We start from the raw sequence: 16,104 nt of genomic DNA on the forward strand, positions 1-16,104 counted from the left end.
TCTCCACCTTCATCTGGGAAATCTCCATCATGCCACCAGCCATGCCCCAGCATGGAACTGGAGCCAGGGATGGGCTGCACCCAGGCGGTGCCGGCGGCTCCATGGCCGACCAGTCCCGTTAAACTGCTACACATCACTTCCCTGATGCTTATGGATTTTTCCTTAATGCCACAAATTAAGGTAATTGGGCTCGGCTGGCCGATGAATCCAGCTAAACTTGGCAGGAGGAGGGAGCGTCCGTGCCGAGATTGATCCCACTTATCCCCAGCTGTGCCCATGTGCCCAGGGCTGGTCCTCACCCCAGCGCTGCCCCTTGGCTCTCTCGCCTGCCCTTTTGCTCAGACAGACCCCAAAACCCGCCCTGAGATCCCGTCCCTCAGCTGCAGCTTCATCCAGATGAGGCGGTCATTCCTGCATCAGGAGTTTTCTCCTCTCCGGGCACTTTCCCCTACGCATTTCCCTGCTGCCTGCTTAAATCCCCCCTGTAATGCCATCCTCGCTGGCTTGGCCACGGCAGCTGGGCGTCGAGGTGCAAGCGAGCGGCGAGTGCCAGGGATTAAACACGATATTTGTGTCCTCTGGGGGAACGAGGGCAGCGTCTGGGCAGAGTCCGGAGATCCAAGAATCCCATTTCACGCTGCCTTTTGTTCCCAGCCCTGTCGCAGCCCTCCCCGCTCACCCACCAGCCTCCTCAGCACGCGGAGGGGACGATGCCGGGCAGTGGTGCGGGCAGTGAGGCTGGCAGCCCCCCGCGGCCCAGCCACTGGGTCAGGGCCATGCCAGGCATGGCAGAGCTCGGGGGGCCACGGCGGCGGCTGACAGGCATCCTTGGGCTGCCAGCACCATTCCCACCCCAGGACGCCCACACCACCAGGGTAAGGTGAGAGGGAGGGGAGATAAAATTAACAGACTAAAAATACTGAAGACAAAACAGAACGACCAAGCGGCCCAGTCCCGAGAGCCAGTAGTTCTGCCCCACGAGGGCAGCGGACCCTGGCAGAGGTTTTGCAGGATTGCTGCCTGCAGGTTCAGTGTCTCCCGCTGCAAAAATGCAGCCTCTGCCCAGGGCAGCTGTGCCGTGGCAGCTGGGCAGCATGAGTGCCGGTGCTGCAGGACTTGGCCCCGCACCGGCTGCCGGAGCCTGGGATGGCGAGAGTTAATTGTGTGCGTCTCGCCAGGACCAGGGCAAGTGTTTGGCTTAACTGGGTGACAGGTGCCTCGGTGGGGGGTGACACATGAGAGAGGAGCCCTGCATTCCTGCCCGGCTTTGTGGGAGCTCAGCATCCGCCTCCGGCCTCCTCCCGGCGCTCTCGGATGGGGCGCTGCATCTGAGCTGGCACTGCGGCAGGGACGGTCCCTTTGGCCAGAGACGAGGTGGCCAGACTTCTGCTCTTCGAGCATCACAAGCGATGGGACCCCGTTGCACCCAGGACAGCGGGGCTCCTCCTCCTCCGGCAGCCGAGCATCACCCAGCTTTGCCATGCCAGCGCTGCGATGGGGCATCAAGGCTTCCAAAGATACCTGGCAGGACAGAGGTGAAACATCCATGTCCCAAGGCTTGGGGGACTGTAGCCGGGGGTCCCCCCGGGCCAAGACCTCCCTGCATGTCCCAGCAGAGGGGAAAAGCCCGGCCCCAGCCCGAGTGACAAACGCAGGTGGGATTGCTCCTGTGCAGTCCCTGCCGCGGGTCAGCATCTCCAGTGTGGGAGCTGCGGGGCCGCCTGGCACTTCGTTAACCTTGAAACCCTCTCTGGCTCACATGTCACGTCAGCCGCTGACAACAACAAGCTGCTATTCCAGATTAGAGAGAGAGGGACAGAGAAAGTCAGAGACAACAGGATTGGGGGTGGCTAACTTACCTATTACAGCCAAAAGTGGGCATGGGGTTATTTTTAACCCGGAGTGGGATGTATTTATTGTTTCAGGCCAGGGGAAGGGAGGGACTGCCTCCAAGACGCCTCTCGCAGCAACATCGGCAGCTGTGCGAAGCCATGGTGAGTACTGAGAGCCCAAAGCTCCAGCGGGAAGAGGCAAAATTCATTAGCTTTTTCACCAGGATAGCCTTAACGGGCAGGGAGCGATGGAGGCAACGGGGATCTGATAGCCAAAGGTCTCTCCTGCCCTGGAAAGGGGGTGAGCAAGCCAGGGAGCTTCTGGCTGCATTGGCAGCATCCCGTGGGGAACAGAGAAGTGCCTCCCGTGCTAGCAGAGCTTTCCAACTGGGGTAGACCTCTTTGGGGTCCAAATGCCATCTTTCTGCTTTCCCTTCCTCCATGCAGCCAGAGGAAGAGCAGCTGTGTCTCCCAAAACCCTGCTGAAACAAGGGACGATGGGCAGGGTGGGACGGTGAGCGGCTCTGTCCTCCACTCCTGTTTAAAAGATGCATCAAGCCATTTCTGGTTATTTCAAGCCTCGGTGCAGGAGGAGACAGATTTTTTAATAAGCAAACATTTTAATGAGCGCTTTGTTCTTAGTGAGAGGCACAGCAGAGTAAGGAAGCACCTAACAACTGCAGCCCTTGCATGCAACCTCAGCAGCGTGCTCCCAAACCCGGGTTTCCACCCAGGGAGATCTCACCCCAGCGCTGATCCTTTTACCTGCCGTAGCCTTTGGCGGAGAAGCAATTTCCCAACTCATCTTTCCTCAGACCTATTTGGCTAAATTCATCAGGAAAGCAAAGACGGAGCTGTAATTTAAGCAGGAATCTCAACGCCCCTCAGTATCTCGGAGGGTCGCATGTGCCCAGATCTGCTGAGCAACGTACAGGGAAACCACCAAGCACCCAAGTGCAGCGGCAGCACCCGCCCAGAGCTACCGTGAAGGACTCACGACTAAGAATAGGGTAGTTTCATGCTTTTATTCCACACCATAAAAAGCCAGTGAGTTAGTGATACATACTTGAACCCCTGCAGGCACCCAAGAAAGCCAAGAAGAGGATTGAAGGTGCTAATTCCAATGTCTTCTCCATGTTCGAGCAGGCCCAGATCCAGGAATTCAAAGAGGTAGGTGGGTTTGGTAGAAACGACCGAGGGTCCTTGATGCAATGTGACCTTCAGCTCTTTCCTCAGCGCTTTCAGATCGGTGACAGCTGATTTGCAACAAGAGGCAGCATGCCTGGTTTTGAGTCGTTTTATTTTAAAAGTGCGAGTAACAACTCGGTGACACTGTTAAATATGGCATCGCCTCAGAGCTTCCTAGGAGCCTGCACCCCACAGAGGAGCCGGCAGCATCCAGGAGAGCAGGAGCACGTCCTCCCAGCCAGCTCCCACCTGCCATGCCAGGAGCTCTTCACGACTTACCCCCTGCATGGCTGGCACGTGGTCCTGTGTAGATCCCAGTTACAGGGATAACTGGTCCCAGCTGGGGGAGCTGATGGCTCAGGGTGTCCTCCCCGGTTGGTTTCATCCCAGGCTTTGGCCAAGGAGAGGGTCTATACAGCAGGAGGGTTTGAGCTGCTGTAGGAAGCCATCACCCCACATTGCCCAAGAGCGCAGGGGCCAGGATTGCTCCTGGTGCATCATCCAGGGTGATGGTTGTTGCGTCCTCGCTGGGTGAGGACCCCCAGAGCCCCATCCTGTGCAGGGCTTGAAGGGCTCTGCTCCCATCCAGTTCCATGGGAGGAGGAGAAGGAGGGTTCTAAAGCTTTTGCAATGGCCAACAGCTCTCTCCCTGTGCTCCCTGCCCTCCTCCTGTGCTTCTAGGCATTCACCATCATGGATCAGAACCGGGACGGCTTCATCGACAAGGCGGATCTGAGAGACACGTTTGCTGCGCTCGGTGAGCCCCCTTTTAGGACCCTCCCCGCCCCAACAGCTTTGATGACATTAGACCTATTAAGTGAGAAACCGGCTGTGAGCCCCCATTTAACCAAGCCCCAGCGGTTAACTGGATCTCCTGCTTTGCTGAAAACTTCCTGATCCAAAACCACTTCTGTTAGCCCGTGAAATCCCGCACGGGGTGGCTCAGAGCAGCTCCCGCAGCAGCGGGTGTTTAACCCCGTAGGTACTAGAGAAGAGCCAGCTCCTGGATTATACCCAGCCAAATGCTCCCTGCCTTCTCACGTCCTAAGAAGCACCTGGCTGTGCCCATCTCACAGCACCCCTGGGTGTATGGGCATTAGGGGGATTTACGGGATTTGTGGGAAACTGTGAAGTTGTGAGCTTGGCTCTCTCATCACAGAGGCCAGCATGAACCAGCAATGGGTCCAAGGAGTCCCAAAGACAGCCCAGTCTCAGGTAAAAGGATGTAGGCATTCAGTCCTGTTCTCTTCTGACACCGGGGGCCAGGGGGAACAACGGCGCTGGTAGTTTTGACCCAAAACATCTCCCAAGGGGGGCTGAAGCAGCCTAATCCATGGGGCAGTGGGGCAAGGGAAGGAAGCAGCACAGCTCAGTCCTTTGCAGCCCTCTCTTCTGTGATCCTGGAGCCTGAGAAACCAGAGCTGGAGACGTCCAGCACACCCATCCTCTGCCAGCACGTGATTCTCCCTTCCTCGCTTCTGCTATTGCCATTCCTTGTTGGAGGTGGCTCCCCAGGGCTGTGCCGCTTCCCTCGGATGGGGGAAAAACCTCCAGGGCAAGGCTCCCGCGGTGTGTCCTTTAGCCCCTGGCACACGGAGCAGAGCCCGGAGGTCTGCATGCATTTGCAGCCAGACGGACACGCGATTCACCCAATGCTGCTCTCCCCTAGGGCGCCTGAATGTGAAAAATGAGGAGATTGATGAGATGATAAAGGAGGCGCCCGGCCCAATCAACTTCACCGTGTTCCTCACCATGTTTGGAGAGAAACTCAAGGGTGAGAGGGCACCTGGGGAGCTGGGGGGGGGGGGCTTGGCGGGCACCCACACCACCACCGATATCCTGTCCCGCTTGGGGAAGCCACCCAACTCCCGGAGCCTCCGTCACCCTTGAAGGTGAGACCCGTCAGAGGCTCCTTGGAGGCCTCAGATGGGAGCTGCTAAAGGAAAGGCAGGTGGCACCGCCTGCCTTACTGTGGTGTGCAGAGCCCGGGAAGGGGGTCAGAGCAGCGATGCCTCCCACACCAGGGCCAAGACGTGACACCTGGGGATGACCACGGGATACCTGTGAAATTATCTCCCTCACCCATCCCTCCCACATCCCTTAGTGCCACCTTCTCCCGGTGGCAGCACAGGGACCCCCCCAAAGACAGAGGCTTCGGTGGGACCATCACTGGCAACAACCCCTCTCCCCAAGAGTTCCAGTCCTTGTCCTCCAAATCCTGGACTTGGGTGCTCTCCCTGCCTCCCTGTCCCAAGACACCACAGATAGGACAAAATCAGTGTCACATAGCCTGAGCAACTGTCTTCAGGGAGGACCCTGCACCCCAAAACTCATGCAGACTTGCAATACCAACAGTCCCAAAGGCAGGGCTGGGGCTGCCCATCCAGAGACCTGGATCTCATCCCATGTCTCCCCAACCTGTTGGGGGCTATGAGTAGGTCTCCGTGCCTCAGTTTCCCCAGCCATTAAAAAAACCCCAACAGGCCATGATACTGCTGTCCGCATAGAAAGACGGGACAGGAGATCTTGCAGCACCTCTGAGTCTACTAATACCAATGGTGGCACTGATGGCCACCCTGGCAAGGGCACTGGCTACAGCATGACTTTGACCCAACAGCCCCATCCGGCTGCACCCTGTATCACTTACGCAACCCAAGGCATGCAGCCTCCTCACAGATCTCCAAGAGGCTACGCGGCCCCAAGGGCCTGTGCCTAGAGCTCTATAAATACACCCAAAAGATTAGATAAACGCCAAATGCCAGCGCGGTGGCAACACAGCCTGCTTTGTAGGTGCACCACAACCCTACTCTACTCCTCTACGTGTCACCACCTGCGCTTGAGGCCCTGGCTGGCACAGGAGGGCTGTGGGGTCAGCGTTCCTGCAGGGACCCTGCTTCCCAGCCTGCCCCCCGTCTTCCCCCTGAAGGCTGGGGGATGCAGGAGGCTGCAGCTGGCTTCCTCCTCTGCCGCCTCCAATGGCCGTGGCCATGTCGCCCACAGGTGCTGACCCAGAGGAGACGATCCTGAACGCGTTCAAGGTGTTCGATCCAGAGGGGAAAGGCCTGAAATCCGCCTAGTGAGTGCAGGGATGCCCAGGGGGGAGGGCGGGCGTCCCCACCGAGGCCCCCCTGGTGCTCACCACTCTCTCTTGTTTGCAGTATCAAAGAAATGCTGATGACGCAGGGCGAGAGGTTTTCCCAGGAAGAGGTACGAGCTCCTTCCCACCCTCTGCCAGCCTCCCATGCCCTCCATCCCGACAGACCCCCAGCCCTCCTCCCAGCCCCAGCCCCAAACCCTTCTGTGCCACCTTTTCACCCTGGCTCTTTCCCGGCAGATCGATCAGATGTTCGCAGCCTTCCCTCCAGATGTGTCTGGCAACCTGGATTACAAAAACCTTGTCCACGTCATTACTCACGGTGAAGAGAAGGACTAGCCCACGCTCGGTGCTGGGGCTGGCACCACGAGATCACCTCTCTCTAGGTCGCACGGGGGGGTCCCTGTTCCCCCTGGGGAACACGTGAATGGCATTCACATTAAACTGACTTTTGGCGAGAGGAAATCCAGCCACTGGTGCGAATGGTGCTTGGGCTTGCGTGGTATGTCTGCACGGTGGGTCTGTGCCCAGCAGGAGCCCCCGGTCCCATCCCAGACCCCGCTGCCCTCAGCCTCCCGGCCCCTCTGCACATCACCCTCGTGTGCCCTCGAGTCCCTCTGTCCCGCTGTTTCCCAGCCTGGCCCGGCCCCCAGCCCCAAACAGCCCGTTTTGCACTGGGCTGTGGCTAGCAGCCATGTGGTCCCACAAGCCCAGGGCCAGCACTGAGCTCGGCTTTACTTTAGGCAGCACAGAGCTGCCTGCTTCTCCCAGCTTAGCAGGGAACACCCAGCAAGAGCACCCAGCCCCCCTGCATCCCCCCATGCCCTCCCCGGGCCCCTTGGGCAGGCACGGCGCAGGACCGGGACCGCGGTCCCCGTCTCCTCCCTAGCAGCCACACGATGCCCGGCTGTGGGAAGCGTACTGAGCTGTGCAACGGGGACAGCACCCCGCCGGAGAGCAGCTGCTCCCGCCCCCGGCTGCTGTCAGCAGTGGGCGAAGCCATGCCGAAATATCACCCGGTGAGCTTTTGAAGCCTGCAGAAGGTGTTGGGCTTCTTCCAAGGGGAAGCGAGCTGGAACGACAGCCAGGGTGACAAAGCAGAGGGGGAGCTCAAGAAGTGAAACTGTTTATTTAACTCATTCCCGTAGGGCTTTCACACCTTGACGTCGTTCCTCCCCTTCTTGCCTGTGCCGGCGGTGTTGCTCCGCTCCTTCTCCCGGCCCTGGATAACCAGCTGGCGCAGCTGGTCGTGGTCCAGCGGCACATCCACTGCTTAAGAAAATGGCCAGCCCGTCACACACATCACCAATGGGCCTTATATACCCGGTGGGGCGGGGCAGGCTGGTTGGGATTGGCTGGGGAGGATAGCTGACAGCAGGGGATTGGCCAGGCAGACGGGGGGAATTGTGGATTGGCTGGCTGCATGGCCATGGCCCCTCCCTCCCACCTCCCACACTCACAGGCATCAACGGCGTTGGCGGCGCCGTCCAGGGAGGGGGGCGGCGGGCAGAGCCGGGACTGATCCATCACCCAGAGGAGCTCGGTGCTGCCCAGCAGCGGGTTGGCGAAGGGCTGGGCTGGGTGCAAGCCGTCAGCCAACATGTAGCGCAGGGTGGACTCCATCAGCAGGAGCTCGTTGGTCTTCTTGTCCACGAGACCTGGGTGGGAGGGAGCACTGTCCTGCAGGGCCCCTGCACCAGGCCCCTGCCCAAATCCACCCCCGGCTGTTGGCTGAGCAGGGGATCCACTGATTTCCCCGCGGCAGTGCCATCAGGCAGCCTGTCTCCCCAGGAGCAAGGGCCCGAGGCTGGGTCCCACACCCAGAGCCAAGATGAGGACTTGGGGGTCCCCTGGGATGTTTATGCAGCCAGGTTAGCCCCTGAATTTGCCGGGAATTTGGCACCCCAAATTCACATTAGGGACACCCATGCATGATGAGGCAGGGGGAAAAAAAGCTCAATTAAAACACGGTGCAAGGGGGTGGTGGACATACAAGGTCCGGGCCATGAGGCAGGGGAAGATGGGCAGCCCTGACGTACCGAAAAACTGTATCAGGTTCAGATCCGTGATCTGCCTGTTTTCTCCAAGCTGCTTCATTATCTTCGTAGCGTCGCAGTTGCTTTCTTTGAACAGAGCCTCCGTGCGAGATTTGAGCTGGCCCAGGACTTTGCTGCTCTCTTTGCATCTGTCTTCGTACCATTTGGCTTCCTCAGTGGTTTCCATTAGTTCTTCCTATCAGCAAAGATTTTGCTAGGTGTCTCACCAGCCCCCAGCTCCCCCACCACCCCAGTGCCAGCCAGTTCCATTCTGGACACTGGAGACAACCCAGGAGAGGCTGTGGGATGCTCCCATCCCTGCAGGAGAAAGCATCTATGAAGGGGATCCCAAGCTCCCCATGCCTCAGACGAGGCCCCAGGCACTGGAGGACCAGGGCTGGCAGGAGCCCTGCCGTCACCCCCTCACCATGCACTGGGAGACAGGGCTGCCAAAGCCGATGCAGGGGCCTTTTCTGCTCACGCCTCTCCAGCCATTGGCCAGAGCAGCGTTGACAGGACCAGACTCCCTAGGACACGTGCCCGGACAGCCAGGGGTCTGCTGCCTTTGCAGAGGGAAATCCGGGCTGCCATACCTCCAGCTCCTGCAGGATGTGAAGGCTGCTGTTCTCTACATACTCCTGGTCTGTCACGAGGACTGTAATTTCATTCTGTGTAAACACAAGCACATGGAAGGGGAACTGGCTGAATGCCCACCAGAGGTGCCTAACAGAGGCTGGGGACCATCCCTCCACCCTGGGAGCTGGGACACCCCACTTGACTCCTCTGGGGACCACTGTCCCCAGGCCAGGAGGGCAGATGATGACCCCACAACAGGCAGCACTTCTCACTGCAGCCAGCCCCACACACGGCCGGGGCAGCTCCTGGCCCTCCTGCACACTGCAATATTTTTTCTGGGTACACGGTGGCAGCATTGAGACACTTTTAGTTCTGAGAACGCAGAGTTCTGTCTATTGGAGTTCTATTTTTGGCTACCCTTTTGCATTCCCCTAATCCCAGCCGTGAGCTGGGCGCTGGTATGGGCAGTGATGCCGGACACCTGGGCGAGGAAAAACCCACCCCAGCCCAAAAGCACCAGCTGAGAAAGGGGAGACACAAAGAGTCTGGAACAGACCTGGAGGTCCTTGATCCTCCACTGCATCTTCTCCATCTCGGTGTTCATCTCAGTAGCGTAGCTGAAGCAGGCAAAGTTCTTCTCCTCCTTTTCGATGAAGCCATGCAACAGCCGGTCAATGTCCCCATCCTCTGTCAGCTCCAGCAGGCGCTTGTAAGCCACCTCCTGGCTTTCGAAGCTCTCCCCTTGGCTCCGCTTCGCCCGCTGGGCTGCCTTCAAGGCTAAGGGAGAGACGGAGAGCCCGGGCTGTGAGTGTCCCTGCAGGCTGCCCTTTGCTGAGCCTTCCCCTGCAGGTGCTGTGGGATTTGGCGTGGTGCTCAGGGCAGGGAGGGAGCAGTGCCGGAGGGGCAGAGGGTGTCTTTATTTCACCCAGAAACTAAGCAGGGAGCTCACAGTCCTCATGGGAATGGGGCAAACATAGTGGGATCCTTCCCCAGGTGGATAAAAGGAGCCACAGTTGCACATAGGGGCAGCTCCCTGCCTCACCATCCCTCCCTCTGCCCCAAGGGCACCCCAAGGCACATGGTGCTGGGTGGTCTCACTCGATTATCACTGTTCATCCTTTTCACTTGTAGGGTGAAGGTTGGGTGAAGGAGCCTGTGGGCAGGGAGAGGCCCTGCCTTTGGGGTGCAGTGCTATAAACCGCTATAAGCAGCCCCTTTGCCAACCCTGCAGACTCCTGGTTTGTAGTCCCAGTTGCACATATTTTCTCTCATTTGATACCTTTTTTCTTTTTGGCCTGTTCCTCCAATTCAGAGCGATCTGTAAATTTGGCGAGAATGAAGGTTTTCAGTTTGGTCTCCTGGTCAAGGACACGCTCCCGCTCCTGCAGCTCAACATTGCACTGGACAGTGTCTTTGCTGTGCCTTTCGTTCATGGCTGAAATCCTTGCCAGAGCCTCCAGCCTGCACACAGAGAGCACTAGGTTACACCATGCGTAGGTATAAGGATTTGTATTCCTGGCCAGCTCTGTCTGACCTAGGGAAGCCCCCGTGATGCTGTGCAAGTTGCCCGGCTCTCACCCAGCTGCAGCTGTGTTAGCCCAAGGCCAGCAGCAAGCTAAGATAGCTCTTGGTGGGGTTTTGTACTCAGAGACAGCATCCAACTGTGACAGCCAGGCTCACTTTGACCAGAGCTGGCTGGCCCCTGCTCCAGGTCTGCTGCATCCCCACATGCGGGCTCAGGTGGGACTCAGAGGAAAGAGACCGCTCCATGGGGCAATTCACCCCATCCCGAGAAATGTCTGGGATAGGTGGAGTAAATCACCCTGGAGGTACCAGTCTCCCTGCACTGACCAGGCACCTAACCCTTAGCACCCAGCTCTAGACAACAGCGGTGAATCCTCTCTCTGAAGCTGCAATCGATCTCTTTTTACATCGATATTCATCACTGGCATTGCCCGCCGGTGCCAAGTTTGCCACAGAGGGTTTGCAAGGCCATGTACCGCTGCTCGGAGGCTTGTGCGGATTGCTCAACAGCAGTTTTCATCCTTCTCCTCTGCTGATCCATCTTCTTACGGAGCTTCAAGTAGAAATTGTTCAAAATGGCTTTCTGGATTCGCAGGCTTTCAATCTCTTCTCGGAGCTTCTTATTTCTGGTCAGGGTGGTATCGAAATGGACAGTGGCCTGGGGAGAGGGAAGCGAAAGGTTTGAAGCTGGTGCGGGACTGGGGGGCTCAGGTCTCTGCTGAAAGACCTTGACCAGGGCTGGGACAAACACAGCCCAAGAGATTTTAAGTTGGCCCTATGCTATCCTCCTCCGCGAGACAGGGGAGGCAACAGTAGGCCAGGCCGATCACAGCAGAGACCCGGAGCTGGCGTTGTCCAAGGCAAGGTGGCTTCAGGCAGCTTGGTTTTATCACTAAACAGGTGCAGACCTTCAGGCTTCTTGGCATGGCACAAGTGCTGCATTTGGGTCACCAAGCTTGAAGGAGCCTTTGAGACATTCTGGGAGCAATCAGGCCAGGGGAACAAGCCAGGTCCTTTATGCAGCTTGTGTCAAGCAAACGCACTTGCACCATTACCCTTTGCCCTGACCAAAAAGCGTTTTGCATGCAGGCCCCAGTGTGGCCCCGCACACCGTCTCCAAAGGTCTGCAAAATGTTTGCTTACATTGTATAGACGCATCTCCTGTGTCTCAATCTGCTTTTGCAGCTGTTTGCTACTGTTCGCTTGCTTCACCTTCGCTGCTATCCGGTTTTGCTTCACAATCTTTTTTTCCTGCTCTAGTATCTGCACACACACACAAAAAATAAAGAAAGTATAATCTCCACCCCTGCATTCTGGACTCTTGTCAGGACACTTAGCCAAAGAAAATACCCTCTGTTGACCTGAACTGCAGCAACCATGTCATTAATGAGCTCACAGTCATAGAAGCAGCTTTAATCCCAAAAGATCCCCTCCTGCACACGCAGAAACATAAACCGTAACTAGGAATGGGTTTATTTTCGTGTCACGAAGGAAATGCAGCTGCCTCTGGAGGGAAATTCAGCAGATGTTGAACAAGGCACAGCGGCACTCTGTGTAGAGTGGAAGAGGCAATGAGGATGGGTTTTTGGCAGTGGTATTGCGCTGGCCAGACAGGGATCTGTGCAGTCCTCCCTGGGAATGAGTGAAGGAAAACTTTTGCCAGAAGCGGGGAGCTGCCGGAGGAAATAAATCCACGAGAAGAATGAAGCAGTTGGAGAACAACGATGCAGGGGGCAGGTGGGAGAGGTATGACTCAGCCAAGAGATCCCTGATTGAAAGCTAACCCTGTTGTGGAAGGCTCTGCAGCACCTCTAGGAACGGTAAACTACCTGAGCACATTCCCTGACTTCTCTCATGGGCGGCTTGTTAGAGCAGAAAGCTGCGGGGACCTGTCGCTTCTGTAGCACTGGGTTTCCCTTGGCCTCCCACCCCACCGTTGACCAAATCCAAGCAGGCAGTCCTCAGGACAAGTGCTGGGACATCCCTCAGATGTTGCTGCTCCTCTATTTGCCATGTCTCAGGCAACACAACTAAATGTTCCAATTTTGCCTCTTTTTCAGGAGACAAAAAGAGTCAAGGGAAAAGCAGAGGGATGTTGCGTGACCCCAGGCAGGTGTATGCCATCAAAGAGGAGCTGCAGAGACCTGTGGGACAACAAGGTTGGGAGTCAGACCTTACTTTTCCAGCCAGTGCTGCTGACTTGAATGGGAGCCTGGCTCTAGCCATTTGTCATTGTGTCTTTTGCCAGGAGGCAGCACTATATTCTAAGGCCTGAATTAAACACATTTTACATCAAGGAGTTTCAGCCATAGGGCTCACTCTGTGACTCTGCTCTGCTCTATCATGCTCAGCCAGGGAACGGTCCAGATGCTCTTACCTGCTTGTCCAGGTCAGCTACCAGGGCTTTTCTGTCTCTAACCAGAGAATCATACTGATATTTGGTCTCCAAAAGGCGTTGGAGCTCCATACAATTTCTGTCGTCCAGCATCGCATTTCTCAGGGACACAATCTGTCTCAGCGTTAATGACACGTCTTCGTGTTCTTGAGTCAGCGACTTTATTTCTTTTCTGCAAAAATGGATCGACAAACGACATTCAGCACATCCCACCTGCAATGCCAGAGCAGGTCCTCACCCCTCCCCATCTCGGTGCCGGGGTCCCCAGATCTCAGCATGGAGGAACCTTCCAAGCACAACGCAGCCGAGCGAAGCTGCACTCACTCCTGAGCCTGCATTTGCTGCTTCACTTTGGCACCATAAGATTTCCTCTTCTCCGCTGCTATCCGAAACTGTTTCTGCAGTCTCCTGATCTCGATCACAGCCAGCTTTTCTTTCTCCTTCGCAGCAAAGTCCGGCAGCTTCTGCCTCAAAGAGGGCCCTCCCCGCTGCCAGAGAGAGGGAGAGCTTGGTCACTTGGGCAAACGCGACTAGCAGTGGTAGACAGCAGAGCTGGACACAGGGGAGCGAGCGGGTTAATGGCATCACCACCTCCAGCTGTTTGTCACCACCTTCAGCTCTGCGCTGCCACCTAAGATGTTTGTTACCACTCGAAACTCTGAGCCACACAAACCAACTCCGTGAGTGCTTCTGATCTGCTTCAGAGCAAAGTCTACTGGGTGCTTTGCTCTTGGGTAACCCACCCCCATGCTACCACCACTCCCCAGGGCAAGGAGTGTTAACGGGGACCGAAATCAGTGCCTGTGGACCACAGCAGCTGAGCCACACCAGCACCTCGATTCCAGGAGGGCAGGTGACGGCAGGTTGTCACCTCTTTTATCAGCTGGCATGACTGCGAGGACCATGAGTCAGAACCAAACCCACCCGTGCTGCAGATGCGTACGAACCCAGCAGACTTTGCCCAGGAGCAGAGCAGGAGTGATCACATCCCCATCTGTGGGAAGGTGACTTCTAGCTGAGAAACTGCCTAACAGGTAAGCACTGAAGCTATGGCAGTTAGATCCACCACTACCTGTGTCCTCAGCTGACCCATATTCCCCAACCCTGCCTCCCCAACACCCAAATCTCAGGCCACGGCCTCATCCCCAGCACAGGAGGGCAGGCAGAATCAGCCCCACCACAACCCAACACCTTGCTGGCAACAGAAAGCCTGGCTCCCCGCTGCCTGTCCGGCTCACCGCACAGCGGCATTTATTTCTGCAGGTGAGATCCCCACGGCACATCCTCCATAGTGCCCGTGGAGACGTTCAGCTTTGGATTGTGCTTCAGTTTTTACCTTTGAGCCCCTCATTTCTTCCAGCTAACTCTGCCAGTTGCTCTGCGGACGCCTCAGGAAGGGGACGAGGGAGCCTCTGCGGGGCCAGGCCTGCTTTCCAAGAGGAGAAATGAAACCCGGGTAAGGGGGTGGTTGTGTCCCCCTGCCCGTCCCTCAGCACCCGCTCGCGTGTTTGGCACATGAGGAAACCATCACAGATGGCTGCACGATGAATAAAAGGAGAGCATTTGTAGTGATGTCATCGCGAAACACGCTCCTCTTATCGAGTTTATAAGTAGGGGAAGAACAGATGGTTTGAGCTATTCCACCCTGTTTGGTACCTGGGTTTCCATAGAAATCCCGGCGAGGCCAGGCCCCCCCTGTGCCAGCGGGCAGAGCCCTGGGGAGCGCGAGCGGGGGCTATCGCCTGGATTCGGCCCCTGTCCCGCTGCAGCCAGGGAGGGCACTGGGGCTGACCCCACAGCCCTCACCCCCAAAGCTGGTCCCCCCCAGCCCCGTTGCAGCCTCACAGGCTTCCCTGTTCCCCCCCAACACTGCTCACCCCACCGCAGGGTGCCGTGGTTCCTCTCCAGCCAGGGGACAGGACCACGGCGACAGTCGGGTATTCCCAAGGAACAGCCCCTATTCCCAGTGGGAAGCACAGGAGAGATGAGAGCCCCGGCAGGGAGCCGGTCCTGATCCGGTCCTGCGCCCTGCACTGCTCCAGGCTCTGTGGAACACCCACTGGCCTGGTTGCCACGACAGCGTCATCACACTGGCGTGTTGACGGTTATCCATGGGGACCGTCACCAAGGAGGACGGAGGGAGGGGGTGGCCGGGGCAGCCCCACCCGCCCCATGGGGAGTGCTGGGAGCCCACGCTACATGGGGTTTCCATGCCCCAAAACCAGCCCCGAAGCATGTGCTCTGATGTCTCCCTGGCTGTGTGTCCACAGCAAGCAGAAACCCTCATTTTACCAGTGCTTGCTTCCCTTTGTGTAGTTTGAATCACCCCATAACCTGGGACTTTGAAGCCTTTTGCTCCGACTGGAAAGCAGCACCCAGGGCTTCACCGTCCCCAGCAGCGTTTCGGGGCCACGGAGCTGCCGTTCCCTCCCCTTCCTTGCCAGCCCCGCAGCCAGCTCCCTGGGCTTCCTACCTGGTTTCTATCTGTTTTGCTCGTGGAGAGGCAGCAATCACCACATCACTGCCATTGCCCTCGTCATCCAGACACCCTTGTGGTGCCCACCATCAGGACAGCAGCAATGGCTGGCACTGCCAACCTGGGGAAGGTCCCTGGGGACAGAGACTGTTTCCGCGGCCAATATAGGAGACAAATTGAGGTTTCACACCTGCTTCTCTCCTTTCCATGCAGGAAAGCACACAGGAGCCGTGGGCTGAGTCACAAGAGCCATGATAATCCTTTCCCCATAAGCTGGAGTGCGTGGCTGGCTCCTTCCCAGGGACTCAGCAAACCCTGAGATCCCTGGAGGGCAGAAGCACGAGACAGCGCTGGAGGCTGCAGCAGGGCTGTGTTTTGTAGCCCTGGTGTTGCTTACTCAGCTCTGGGATGAAGGGGAATAGAGAAGCACTGAAGGTGAGCAAAGGGCATCTGCGTCCCAGTTTGCAAGGCTGCAGCGAGTTCAAGGCAATGAGCAAAATCCCCAAGCAGCGCATTGCTCTTGAGGCTGCGCCTTGCTGTTATCCTGGAGACTTTGATGAGCTAACGAGCCAGCCATCAAGTTCCAGGCTAATTCACAGCCAGACAGGCTCTGAGGATGCATTTAATTGGAAATTATTTTCATGGCAGAAAGCAGAATGTGGCGTTAGATAAGAAAAATCGCAACCAAGGGCAGAGCGATGCTGGGAAGGCACCGGAGCCTGAGGGTCCCACCGGGGCTGGGGGAAGCTCCCGGAGCTTTTCATGCTGTTCCTGCATGATCGACAGCTCCGTGGGATAATAACGACAGCCTCTCCAGGGATGAGGTTGTCACTCTGTCTCGGTGGCCCTGGCTGTGTCATACTGCAGATGCCTTCTCCCTGGTTTGCCTCTCTTCACCCTCAGCAGAAACAGGGACAAACCTCTAGTTGAGAATAAAGGTAGAGCTGCAGAGGTGGACATTATTTTTCCAGAAACAATGCCAC

At 57.2% G+C, this 16,104-nt stretch overlaps 2 protein-coding genes across 2 annotated transcripts; one reads left to right on the plus strand and one right to left on the minus strand.

Moving 5' to 3' along the window:
• Positions 1-1,926: 1,926 nt before the first annotated feature.
• MYL2 (myosin light chain 2) lies at positions 1,927-6,583 on the plus strand. Its single transcript, XM_009472660.2, has 7 exons — positions 1,927-1,994; positions 2,913-3,002; positions 3,702-3,777; positions 4,690-4,794; positions 6,021-6,096; positions 6,179-6,227; positions 6,355-6,583. The coding sequence occupies exons 1-7, from the start codon at positions 1,992-1,994 to the stop codon at positions 6,451-6,453; spliced, it is 498 nt and encodes a 165-aa protein (XP_009470935.2). The 5' UTR covers positions 1,927-1,991; the 3' UTR covers positions 6,454-6,583.
• Positions 6,584-7,257: 674 nt separating this feature from the next.
• Positions 7,258-14,656, minus strand: CCDC63 (coiled-coil domain containing 63). The gene is made up of 12 exons (XM_087754703.1): positions 14,523-14,656; positions 13,982-14,071; positions 12,970-13,133; positions 12,628-12,817; positions 11,394-11,513; positions 10,727-10,908; positions 10,006-10,187; positions 9,283-9,503; positions 8,744-8,818; positions 8,154-8,346; positions 7,575-7,772; positions 7,258-7,383 (listed from the first exon to the last, which is right to left on the minus strand). The coding sequence occupies exons 2-12, from the start codon at positions 13,994-13,996 to the stop codon at positions 7,268-7,270; spliced, it is 1,656 nt and encodes a 551-aa protein (XP_087610829.1). The 5' UTR covers positions 13,997-14,071; positions 14,523-14,656; the 3' UTR covers positions 7,258-7,267.
• Between the last annotated feature and the right edge of the window lie 1,448 nt (positions 14,657-16,104).

The sequence above is a fragment of the Nipponia nippon genome, unplaced genomic scaffold (assembly GCF_047370975.1).
Source record: "Nipponia nippon isolate SJK-2023a ecotype South Korea unplaced genomic scaffold, ASM4737097v1 scaffold_18, whole genome shotgun sequence".
Taxonomy (NCBI): domain Eukaryota; kingdom Metazoa; phylum Chordata; class Aves; order Pelecaniformes; family Threskiornithidae; genus Nipponia; species Nipponia nippon.

Coding starts and splice junctions, on each gene's coding strand:
- MYL2 (XM_009472660.2), top strand. Junction 3,778..4,689: donor AGACACGTTTGCTGCGCTCG/GTGAGCCCCCTT, acceptor GCTCTCCCCTAG/GGCGCCTGAATGTGAAAAAT. Junction 4,795..6,020: donor GTTTGGAGAGAAACTCAAGG/GTGAGAGGGCAC, acceptor TGTCGCCCACAG/GTGCTGACCCAGAGGAGACG.
- CCDC63 (XM_087754703.1), bottom strand. Junction 11,514..12,627: donor TAGCTGACCTGGACAAGCAG/GTAAGAGCATCT, acceptor GTGTGTGTGCAG/ATACTAGAGCAGGAAAAAAA. Junction 7,384..7,574: donor CGCCAACGCCGTTGATGCCT/GTGAGTGTGGGA, acceptor TTTCTTAAGCAG/TGGATGTGCCGCTGGACCAC.